General features: G+C 38.8%; 1 protein-coding gene across 3 annotated transcripts in view; it reads right to left on the bottom strand.

The window, feature by feature from the left end:
• Positions 1–3,647: 3,647 nt before the first annotated feature.
• LOC124280029 (hypoxia-inducible factor 3-alpha-like) overlaps positions 3,648–13,530 on the bottom strand; it is a 158,727-nt gene continuing 148,844 nt past the window's right edge. For all 3 annotated transcript variants that reach the window (XM_046715907.1, XM_046715909.1, XM_046715910.1), the window contains 2 exons: positions 12,794–12,938; positions 3,648–7,698 (listed from right to left, as the gene is read on the bottom strand). In XM_046715907.1, coding sequence (XP_046571863.1) covers positions 5,949–7,698; positions 12,794–12,938 — 1,895 coding nt within the window. In that variant the 3' untranslated portion in view covers positions 3,648–5,948. The remainder of the gene's footprint in view (positions 7,699–12,793; positions 12,939–13,530) is intronic.

Raw genomic sequence — 13,530 nt, 5'->3', positions numbered from 1 at the left:
AGACACTGAATGTGAGTCTGTCCTACAGTGAGACACTGAATGTGAGTCTGTCCTACAGTGAGACACCTAACATTGGTCTATCCCACAATTGTCACAAGAATGAATTGCCATTTGGTTGTCACTGGTGCAGGATACTCTGCACTGAGGTATGAACGGAAGCTGCAGTTGCGCATGCAACTAACATTATCTCAAAACAGGGCCAAGCTAAAACCAAGAATCCCCTAATATTGATCAGTGAACAAGTAAATGTGCATCCGATTGCATAAAGACAGTCACACATGCTATGCATGTAGGTGACCTGAGCACCCTGTGCTTAGTGCTTCTTTGGAAATACAGCATAGAAAATGTAAACATCCAAGATATGGTGTTTTTCTCTCATATTATGTAAAGCACAAACAGTACTTCCCAATAATGACAACAGTTCTACTTCAGTCCTATTCACATCACTCTAGCATGACACTAATCACAACAGAGACGATTAAAGGCCAGAGTTGTAATGGCAGTGATACCATTTGCCCTGGTTTTATTATTTTATTTCTTTTGAAAATAAATTTTATTTTTTGGGTGATCACAAAATGCTTAATTGCAATTTGTAGCCTCCTACAATGTTACATGTCACACATTACTGGTTCTATACCACCTTAATGTAAACAAACAGGTTCTTCAATCTGTTTTCATTAATCTATTTTTAGCCCATAGCCCTGCTGGGATAGCGCTCATGATTAATGAGTTCACGCAATAAAGGGATATAAAGGATTTATTTCAATATTTATTTCCAGTATCACATTGTACTATAACATACATCCTAAATTGGATAAAACAACAACAAGCTCAGCTTAGAGGACAGCTGACTAATTGTACTGATGACATATAGCACAATGTTTATTGATTGTGTATCTTTAAGGCCAGGCCAATTATATTCTTTGTTTTACAAATGTGTTCTTAATGAATATTCAACAAGGTGCAAAAATATTAGGAATCAAAATCTGTTTAATGAATTACTTTCACTAAATCTATTGTAGACTTGTCTATGGACTATGTAAAAATTAAACTGGTCTGGCAATACAACTGTTTAACAGAGAATCAAACTGCTTCGTGTATATGTTCACTGCAGTAGTACAGCCGTGGCACCAGACTAATTCCAGATGACTTAAAAGCATAAAAAGCACATATCACTGAAAAAATAACAACAGTTGGTCTCAAGCAGTGATATTAAAAAGACAGGATGGCTTGTTTCAGTTTTCAAAGCGAAGAAATAACAACAGCAGGTTTTTAAGCTGAATAAACTGCCGCCATACAGGTACATACTCAAGAGCCTGAGAACCAAGAGAATCTATACTGGACAAAATAAGTTAGGGATATTGGTATTTTTATGATTGATATTTTATCAATGTGTCAATGAATAAATACATCATTATTCATAATTTCAAAATTTACATATATCCCTAACTATTTTTGTCCAGTATATTTTGTAGGCTGTAAACAACAACAACGGCTTAACAAGTAACAGTTTATCAAAAGATTTATAGTCATACAGATTTAACAATAGTTCATATCATTTCAATACATATTGTAAATATATAAAAATTACTCATCACTCTTATAAAAACATATTTGGTGGTGTGATGATGGTTTTGGCTAGCACCCTATAATCCTATCATCATCAGTAGATTTATCGTCATGACAACACAGAGATGGGAAAGAAGGCTTCTCTTCAAGAGGCCTTGATTGGATGACAAACAATGTTGATTTTAGTTTCCAAACAAGTTCAAGTGATCTTGGAAACAATTTCTAATTTCAGCTCATCAGTGACGAGCAAATTAGATCTTTTTTTAAGTTTGGCATGAAACTAACACCTGGTGATCTTGGTATTTCAAGTTAATAGTTACTGACTTAACTGCATGTGATACACTTGTAAGCTGACTGCATGTGACATGTTATGAAATTTATACAATATGTAAGCTTACTGCATGTGATGTAACATTATACAATGTGTGACCTGACTGCATTGACTTGGTTTGATATTTTTACATGTGTGATCTGACTGCATGAGGTGTCATGACATTTATGTAACTTGTACTATGGCTGCATGTGATGTCATGACATTTATGTAACTTGTACTATGGCTGCATGTGATGTCATGACATTTATTTAACTTGTACTATGGCTGCATGTGATGTCATGACATTTATGTAACTTGTACTATGGCTGCATGTGATGTCATGACATTTATGTAACTTGTACTATGGCTGCATGTGATGTTATAACATTTATATAATTTGTACTCTGACTGCTTGTGATGTCATGACATTTATACATGTCACCTGACTGCATGTGATGTTATGACATTCATATAACTTGTTATCTGACTGCTTGTGATGTCATGACATTTATACATGTCATCTGACTGCATGTGATGTTATGACATTCATATAACTTGTTATCTGACTGCATGTTATGAAATGTATACAATATGTGATGTTATAACATTATACAACATGTGATCTGACTGCATGTGATATCATGACTTTTATATAATTGTACTCTGAATTCTGTGAGATGCTGTGTGATTTCTTGAAATCTGTGACGTGCTGAGTCAATTATATAAAGTATGTTATCTAACTGCATATGATGTTATAACATTATTTTAAAATGTCACCTGACTGCATGAAGTTGAAACATTGATATGAAGATGTGATCTGACTGCATGTGATGTTATAACATTACATAACATGTGATCTGACAGTGACAGTATGTCACATTTCATGATGTTGATAAATATAAATATATATCTATCTGACTCTAACATGTTGTGATGTACAATAGTTATAGCGTGTGATCTGACATGTTATAACATTTACACAACCATTTATCCTGAATGCTTGCAAAATGCCTACATCACTAAAATGTTTATCAATCACGACGAGACCATGCAGCAATGGCGCAAGGACAAGTGGGTTGTTTTGCAACACTCCACTGAAATATGGACAAGGAAATAGATCAATGGTTCACATACGTATCTATAAGTGGAAGGATTCTACTATCAAGCAGGGGCGGAAATAACCCATTGCCCGACGCCCGAGTCCAGTGTTTTTTTCTGTCGGGCAAGCAAATTTGTATATCACACTGTACCGGTGTCCAGTTGATATTCCAATGTTAAATATGTTATTTATTTAAAAAATCAACAAGAAAACGGCAGGTATAGTGGAAAATTATCAGGGCAAGTGATTTTACATGTGCCACTGTACTGGAGTACACTAGCAATTTTAAAGTTATTTCCACCCCTGTCAAGTTGTTAGCAGAAATGACCACTGAGTAGACGTCACTGTACGACTTCCCATATCACACCATGTTCATGAAAGAAGAGTTTAAAACACCAGTTTTCAGACTGAGATCTGGAGTGGACATGCCCTTTGACAACAATGCATGTGGTAGATGACACGATCAAGTACATGATGACATGATGACAGTATGTTAATGACATCAAGACGAAGTGAAACATTGTCTCTCATAAATGTTTCTATAACATAGCTGTGATACTGCTGATCATGGCGTAAAACAAAATTCATTTGCCATTTCAAACTTGTTCTCATAGGACTGACTGACTGACTGAGTTTAGTTTTACGCCGCTTTTAGCAATATTCCAGCAATATCACGGCGGGGGACACCAGAAATGGGCTTAACACATTGTGCCCATGTGGGGAATCGAACCCGGGCCTTCGGCGTGACGAGCCAACGCTTTAAGCACTAGGCTACCCCACCGCCCCTGTTCTCATAGGAAGTAAACCCCAAAAGCATATGAGAACATATACCGATCTTTAGAGTCTTTCAAGTTTCTATTTGATGTTAAGTCAATTTAACACATTTCAAGTATGAATTACTAAACCCTTTTATGCTGAATCTCTTCAATCCAGTCCATGTCCTACATTTGAAATGTTTTGCACCATCTTTGACTACAGAGATATGGAAGCTTTTAACAAGTACTCTCTCCTACTTGAAGACGTAAAGTCACAGGTGTCAAAGCCCAGTTGGAGTACTAAAGAACCACACAAAGATTTTCACTGAGGCAGAGACAAAATTACGTCTTTGAGCGAGGCAGCTGTTATGGATGCCATCTTAGCACTAAGATGATACAATCAAACAAAAGTCACACGTGACTGACTTGTGTAAAGTGCTTATGTTACCACTTTGCATATTTTTTTGTTAATGATAACATAAGACGTCTGTGAAGTTATTATCATTGACACATCAATTTAGAACAATTGACTGTACTACGTTTTTTTGGTAAACAAACTTCCACAGTGTGCACACAGACACATTTTAGGTTGATAATAATAATAATAATAATGCTAATTTTTGCGGCTAGAATCCAACATGATGCTGCTCTCTGGCGTTACATTATTACCCTGATGGAATTGTACTTTCAAAGCCGCTACTAAGCGCTTCACATGACCATATAGCTCCGTACATCCGCTTCTCAGGTACCCATTTTGAACAGCTGGGTGGACTGAGTGCAATGTGGACGAAGTGCCTTGCCCAGGGACACAACACAGTATGAGACCCATGTCACAAATTTTGGCATCTCCACCGGGATTCGAACCTGGGCCTTTGGTGTGAGAGGCCAGTATGCTAACCACTACACCACCGTGCTACTGCCATAAACACCTTCAATATTGACTTCTTTTATTATATAACTGAAGACCAAGTATAAATATGCATATTAGACAACAGGTAGGGTAAGCTTTTGAGGAAACACTATGACGACTTATGTTAATTACTGTCAATAAATTGTCTTTACATTCATACTGTGAGAACAATCGAAAACAATAGATTCAAATATCCTAAGTTTGCAGGCTTAAGATATTAAGGATTCATATTTAGTTATCTCTGGTGCTGAGTCTGATGGCAAGTCTCATACACAGTTGAAGGGTGTTATGTAATGCATAGGATTACATTGATCATCAAGAAAGAATGTTTCTTGAATAAATGCTGTGAGTGAGTGGGTGAGTGAGTGAGTATGGTTTTATGCCACTTCTAGGAATATTAAAGCAATATCACAGCAGGGAACACCAGATTGGGATTCACACATGGTATCAGTGTTGGAATGAAACCCAGACCTTAAGCTTGATGAGCAAACGGTTTAACCGTTAAGCTACGCCACCATCTTAACAATATATGTAACAGTCAATAATGACATCACAATTCTTTCTTAAGGCATTCTACATAAGCATAATCCAATAATCCACCACTAACAAATGCACCTTCTGGATAATCTTCATGGGAACATCCAAATGAATCCGTACAGGTAATGCTCAGTCTCCATGACAACCCAGAATGAATATTCCAGAAAAGTATCACACAGCAATTCTACAGAGACAGTATCATCGGCATGAACAAGACGTCACCGTATATATCCTGCAGCTATGAAATGGTGTAGGTATCCTTTGGTAGGTTGGTGATAGGAACTTCCAAGCATTCATCACCTGATGAACAATGCCAACAACATCATGAAACTGGACATGAAGGATTAATAGGTTGCACATCACTCTGGGATCAAACTATTGAATCTATCCTCATATCACACATTGCTTTTGCAACCAATCTTGTATTCCATACATCAGGTGATTGGTATGGACACTTAACACAGAGTGTTGTCCTCACATTCTATTCCTGGAATTGGGCAGATTGGAATCACACAAGGAGCTCTTTTAACACACTCTATACTATTCCATGAACTGGGAACCACGTAGACACAACATGGCTGCTCTCAGCCCTCTGACAATGAATGAGTAGACGATCGACGTTGTTTCTCTTGCCTGAGCAACTGTGAGTCAATCTCTCTGTAGTGTTCACGTGAGAGTTCCCCTGTCAGCAGCTTCTGAAGGAAGGGTGTCTGCGCTGGCGGGGAAGTGGAGTGTTGGGGAGGGGAGACACTTTCTGTTGTTTTGTCAGCATGTGGTCTTTTTGATGTACCCACGTAAGTATTTCTCTAGTTCAGACATACCCTCAGATGGCTTAGCAGTGACCTGCTCACTATGTCTACTTGAAGGAGGCTGTGTTGGTTGCTGACTTGGAACAACAAGGGTTGAGGATTTTGATGAACATGAACTTGGTGAAGCAGCTCCTCTGTCACACAGAGCTGACACTAATGATTTGCCACACCTGGAACTAACACAGGCAGCAGATACTGTGGCCGTCTGCCCTCGTCCTACAGGGCTTGCAAAAGTCCTGCAGGGTGACCTTGGTGGTTGAGTTGGAACAGTCCTAAATGTCAGCTTCTTCTGACATCTCTCTGACTCTGAACTGACAGCACATCTACTGGTAAATGGACCATTCACATGTGAACTAGAAACAGTGTGACTAACAACAGGCCGAGGTGTGGCCTTCAGTGGTTGAACGAATACACTCTTGTTGCTCCTGGAATCTTTTATCTGAGAGGTATTTCTGTTGCTAAGAACATTGAATAATATCTGAGTTGATAAATCCTTTGAAACATCTGTAGAAGACTGTTTATTCTCACACTGATTCTGCTTACAAGCAGGAGCATACTGCTCTCTCCTGCAGCAGTTATCCAGATCTATGAAACTCACTTCTGGACAGGCTTGAGGACCTTCTGTAGAAAGACCTTTAGCTGGACTTGTGTTGACTACAGAGGACATAACTGGCTCCGTGGTGGATTGCTGAACATCAGCAAAGGTTGTGATGAGGTCATCCACTCCACTGCACCACAGATCTTGACCATAGCTGGTGATGATGGCTTGGGATTGCTCATCAGGTATAGTGTCACAGTACTGCATGGCAAAGTCCAGCAAGTCTTCTGGGATGAAGGGATCTGGTTGTGGGACACTGACACTAGATGAATCTATTGATCCTGCAAGTGGGTCACTCATTACTGAACTAGGATTAGAGATTTGAAGGATAGGTGTCTGTGTCTGGGAATTACTGGAAGTAAATGGTATAGTGGATCTCGACATTGTGTTAATTGTTTTATCTGACTGAACACTTGTCAAACTTGATGTTGGAAATAACACAGCATCTTTCAAAACAGGTCTTGAGGAGGAAAAAGAGTAGTCCATGGTGGATTTAGTTGGAGATTTATCACCCCTGTCCAGAAGTGATCGCAAAAGAGACTTCTGTCGTCCTGGTTCAGGAACATTCACCGGAGGATTATTCAGGACACTAGGCAAAGCTGGAGGAGGTTGTGGAGACACTGGGTCATCTTCCTCCATGCTCTTTAGCAAGTCATCCAAGAGATCCATTCCGTCGTCAGCTTGAGCACCTTCTAGTCCTAGCTCCTCTCGGAACGAACTCAAGAATGGATCAAGAGCATTTGACATTGCTGTCACTGCTTGGCTCACAGGATCAGAGGTCTCCTTCTGAAGATTCTCGATCTGGCTGACATCAGTCATTGGGTAGTCTAGCACCGAGTCTCTGTCATCTCCACACTCTGGTGGAGTGTGGGTGTCGGGAGAGGACAGGTTCACAAAGCCTGACGTGTGGGGGCTGCTGGTGTCAGTGGTGTGGCTGTAACCGCTGCTGTAGCCGGTGTCATCATGGCCTTCATCACCACTGCTACTGCAGATGCTCACTGGAGACTCTGTGCTGGTGTTGGCAAGGTCAATGCAGCCACGGACATTTGGGTCTCGGAACCCCAACTGTTCTTCCTCCATCGTCAGGTACCTCTGTCCCTCCTCATCCCTGTCGAACATAAAATTAACATCAGTTGTCATATCATAGACTATATTTTTTCTCTGAGATGAACATATTTGAAGAATGAGTGAAATTGACTTTTGATATAATAGAAAGAAGGCCAGAGACTTTGAAGAAATGTTGCCTTGCTTGGGACTGTTTTTGATGTTATTGTGTAAGGGTCTGTATGGTAATATTTCTTCAACCGAATATACCATTAAGTCTACTAAAAACTAATTATTTGTTCCAAGAAGTTTTGATATATTCAGGATTTATAGCACATGACATGACAGATTATACATGACAATACAATAGGAAATTAATGTAGATAATTAGTGAATGAATTAATTAAAAAATATTAGAATTTCAATAATTTTCTTAATAGATGTTGTTTTAATACACAGTGAATTTTCAGCTATAGGTGTTAGTTCCTGTTCTAAGTTTTTATTCTTTAGTTCCTAATTTGATGGCTTCAAAGTACTTTTATAAACCATATTGGGCAATCTGAATACAGTGAGCAGGAAAATACATTTTCTAACTCCAGAAATATTTTGGAGAAACACGTCACTTCAAGGGATTAAAACAATCAATTTGTTGTGTCCTTGTAAATGTATAAAATGTATCCCAGGGTAATGTTCCCCATCTTGCAATAAAGCTGAACCTACTTCCAACATTTGTAATACTGTAGAAAGAAAGAATGATGCATTGTGAAATAAAGAAATGGGAAGCACCTTGTAACTAACTTCACAAATCCAAGTTAATCATATAATGACTGACTGACTGAGTTTGGTTTTATGCCGCTTTTAGCAATATTCCAGCAATATCATGGCGGGGGACACCAGAAATGGGCTTCACTCATTGTGCCCATGTAGGGATTCGAACCCGGGTCTTCAGCGTGACGAGCCAACGCTTTAACCACTAGACTACCCCACCGACCCTCATATAATGAGACAGTAAAGTACATCATGATCTCAATCCTCGAGCAGCAGTGCTAAGATTAATGGTAATCCTACCATATGAACAACATGTTAGTATCACCATCTGTGGAGTTAATCCTTGGAACCTTGTGGCACCATTTTGGTTGCTAAGAGTGAGTGAGTGAGTTTAGGTTTACGCCTCACTCAGCAATATTCCAGCTATATGGCGGCAGTCTGTAAATAATCGAGTCTGGACCAGACAATCCCGTGATCAACAGCATGAGCATCGATCTGCACAATTGGGAACCGATGACATGTGTCAACCAAGTGAGCGAGTCTGACCACCCGATCCCGTTAGTCGCCTCTTACGACAAGCATAGTCACCTTTTGTGGCAAGCATGGGTTGCTGAAGACCTATTCTACCCCGGATCTTCACGGGTCTGGTAGCTAAGAGGAAGCATATCTGTGTCTTAGGAAATGTGCTTATTTTTATTGTGTAATGAACACTAGTGTTTAGTCAGGGTTGCCCAATACTGATATGGAGTGGTTAGGAAATCAACATGAAAGTAGACTTTATTGCGCACACAATTGCAACATAAATTGATTAGAATTTTACTTTTATTTATAACATGTTTACCAAATCCAAACATGGAATCTTCCTTTCCCATGAAATATAGGTGGTCTATCTTGGAAGAAAAGTATTTATGTCAGTAAACTGACAATTATTTTGATTAAGATCATGTTATATTCTATTATGATTCAATTTAATCATGAGTCTTTGATGGTGTGGATTACAAACATGTACTCCAAGGGATTGTGAAACATTACCAGGAAAAGTTTTGAAGGAGATGGTAAAGGATGGGTAATATTGGTGTGTGTAGGTTGGTGAGCAGGTGGGTAGGTTGGTGGGTAGGTGGGTAGACTGGCGAGCAGGTGGGTAGACTGGCGAGCAGGTGGGTAGACTGGTGAGCAGGTGGGTAGACTGGTGGGTAGGTTGGTGAGCAGGTAGGTAGATTGGTGAGCAGGTGGGTAGAATGGTGTGTAAATTGGTGGGTAGATTGTTGAGCAGGTGGGTAGATTGTTGAGCAGGTGGGTAGATTGATGGGTAGGTTGGTTGGTAGGTTTGTGAGTAGATTTGTTGATAGGATGATGGGTAGGTGGTGGGTAGATTGGCAGGTAGATCGGTGGGTAGGTTGTGGGTAGGTTTTGGGGTAGGGTTGTTGGATTTGTTGGTGAAAATGTGGGTAGATTGTGTTGTAATAGGCATCTAAAACATACCACATGATAATATTTAGGGACTTAGTTGACTTTGTGTCATACCCTACACTACTGAAATCAAGCTCAGGTCGAGCGGATTTATGCAAATACCACCAAGACAAAGAAACACACATTACATCACTGATTGTACCAGGATTTGACAGTCAGGTAACCTATGAAACAGCACAAATGCTACCACGGTGATCAATGGAGTTTCTCTGAATAGGGTGGTGACTGTTGCCCAGAGACGTCACAGAAATCCAGGGTGTGATCCCAACACAGGTATAACATGTGAACCCATGTCTGACCTTCAAATGCTGCCTCAGCCTTTACTACTGCTTCACACAGTGCGAAACAGTGCTCTTATTCTTCATATACTCACACAGGCTTCGTGGAATGTTTAATGTTGTCAGAAGAGGAAGAGAAAGAAACATGTTGAAGATTATTGAACTAACTTAGAAACATTCACACGTGTTTCTGCGGCTGCTTCGACTAGCCAGAAGAATGTTGTTGTTTTGTGCTAGCTCACTGACATACCATGCTGCAGTTTAACAAGATTATATCATTCAGAGCCAGTGTGCTGACTCCGAGCTATCCTTGTTTAAACCCTAAATGCTCAACACCAGGCAGGGTAACAATAATTACCATCTTTTAACAACGTAGACAGGGAACAGACCACCATCCTTCCACTCAACAAAATCACAAATATATAACATACCAGTTTAGATCATTCAATCATTTGAGATTCTATATTTTCAACAAAAAGATAGAAAGCCTGTTGTAAGGTGAAATGAAAAATGTTCCTCTTTTGCCAAACAGAGCTATAAAGGTATTTTGAAAATGTTCATGTCTTTCGTCAGTCCCTATAAAGAAACCTGAGTGATGGTGAAACATTCTATACGTCAAGTGTAACTCACAGGTTAAGTCGTCCTGTACATGATGCCAATCAGTTTGTTATGCCACACAGGCCTATCAACTGTCAAAAGTAATTAAGCCATCATTAGATACTTCTTCATTTTGTTTCTTATTTAACCCTGCACTCAGCAATATTCCTGCCATATGACAAGTCTGTATAAAAGCATATCTGAACCAGACAATCCAGTGATCAACATCATGAGCATCAATCTATGCAATTGTGATATGATGACATGCATCACCAAGTCAGAGAGCCTGACATGTTCCCATAAATCTCCTCTTTTGACAGACATGGGTTCCTGACGACCAATTCTAACCAGAATCTCCAAGGGTAGAAACTACCATAAGCTTTTTCAAACCATCATTAGCAGAAAACAATGATTTCTGCACACTCTCCATGTTCTAATTACACATGTTAGTACGTAGTTTCCAGGATGGAGGAAAGAAATCCTGCAAAAAGTGTGTGTGTACGTGCAGTTCCATGGCGATGGAGGATCACAGATGTACATCAGTGAAGTGATGCAGCACGTACATTAAGCTGGCAGCAGGGATGGAGGTCGTGGAAGCTTCCAACATCACTCAGTTAGGTGATCATGTCTCATCCGGATGATCAGGTGATTCAGGTGTACTACAGGGGATTCACTATGGACCAGCCAATGATACACTTACACTCATCCAATAATACAACTTATCTTGTGTATTTTGACAAAACTACAAGTTGCTGTCAGCGCGCCTTCCTTATTCAACTATACCATCACACCAATATCCTTCTTGGGAACCGGGAACCAAATGTTTCTAGCCCTCTTACAATTTATGAAAATTCATATACCCACAGCATCAACAAAATATGCCGAAACTAAGGTTGAATAGCCCTGATCTAATTCACAAATCACACCTGCAGGGTAACAAAATTAATCTCTCTTGGAGATCTACAGATCAATACACAATATGAGTGGTGCTCTTTTGGAGATCTATGGACACCAAGTGATGAAGAGCTTAGGGGTCAACCAACAATGCCAACATTCATTAATAGAGCTTACTGGTCTACCTATCAGTCAATATAAATTAGAGATCTACCAACAATCATGAAATCTAGCATTTGAGTTTAGAAGTCTACTTACAATGATCAAATTGATTAATAGAGCTTTATGTCTGCTTACAATGATCAGATTGATAAATAGAGCTTAGCATCTATTTACATTGATCAAACTGATATATATAGAGCTTGAAGTCTACTTACAATGATCAAATTGATTAATAGAGCTTTATGTCTGCTTACAATGATCAAATTGATTAATAGAGCTTTATGTCTGCTTACAATGATCAGATTGATAAATAGAACTTAGCATCTATTTACATTGATCAAACTGATATATATAGAGCTTGAAGTCTACTTACAATGATCAAATTGATTAATAGAGCTTTATGTCTGCTTACAATGATCAAATTGATTTATACCTTAGCATCCATTTATCATGATCAAATTTAGTTATAAAGCTTGAAGTCTACTTTCAATGATCAATTTAATGAATAAAGCTGTCTGCTTAGTGTCTACTTACAATGATCAAATTGATTAATAGAGCTTGAAGTCTACTTACAATGATCAAATTGATTAATAGAGCTTAGTGTGTACTTACAATTATCAAAATGATTAATAGAGCTTGATGTCTGCTTACAATGATCAAACTGATCAATAGAGCTTGATGTCTGCTTACAATGATCAAAGTGATTAATAGAGCTTAGTGACTACTTATAATGATCAAACTGATTAATAGAGCTTAGTGTCTACATACAATGATCATACTAATTAACAGAGTTTAGAATCTACCAAAAATCACCAAATTACACTTTAGAGTAACAATAACATTGTCTACCAGAGTTTACAATCCCATGTTCAAGTGATAAAAAAAACATACAGTTTAGAAGTCAACCAACAAAAATGCAATTGTTTAACAGAGCTTCAGGGTATTCAGGCGAAGATCAAATCGATTACCGAGAACAGCTCCGGTACTCACCCGATGACATGGTTCATGCAGACAATATACTGTGGTTTCTGAGAGGTGTTGTAGATGATGGTAGCCCGGGTCTGAAGCCAAACCCAGTCCCCTGTCTTCCCAAAGAAGCGATAGTACTTGCTCACTGATGCTCCTTTAACAATCACTGAAAGAAGAAACAGTACAACTTGAACACACGAACCTGTCACATAAACCCTCGGCTCACCTGTAAACACAATCATCTCGTCCCGTCTCACTGCTGAATGGGTCTCCCACTCTTGTTAATGTTTCTTTGTCTTTATAAGTATATTGGCTACACCTGTCACAGACACAGCTCCGATCTAATGACCAGTGTTTTAATACGGGTTTCCATTGTTGCTAGGTAACAGAATATTTATGAAACACCATCAGAAAAAAAATAACAGTTATCTTTTTAACCCTGTAAGAAATATAATGAAGTATGGTGGAGACATATACAATATTGTCAACATGACCTTTCAAACAAATTTATTCTCAAAACGATTTTTTTAAAGTAAACAATATAAAATAAAATTTATAAAATATCTGAATTGAGAATCTTTTAAATTGTCTTTTAAATGTAAATGTAACCAGAGACCAAATACCGATATACGGTCTCTAAATATTTAATAACTTTCCATGATAATCAAATGCATACTTTCAGTGCCTACCTGTGCAAATTGGCAGCTGCACTGAATGTGTATAGCCACATATACCTGCACATTGTTACCTGAAGCAGG

Source organism: Haliotis rubra, unplaced genomic scaffold (assembly GCF_003918875.1).
Source record: "Haliotis rubra isolate DU_JTF1 unplaced genomic scaffold, ASM391887v1 Scf26, whole genome shotgun sequence".
Classification (NCBI taxonomy): Eukaryota; Metazoa; Mollusca; class Gastropoda; order Lepetellida; family Haliotidae; genus Haliotis; species Haliotis rubra.
The sequence above is the reverse complement of the archived record's forward strand: the minus strand, read 5'-3'. Positions and strand labels throughout refer to the sequence as shown.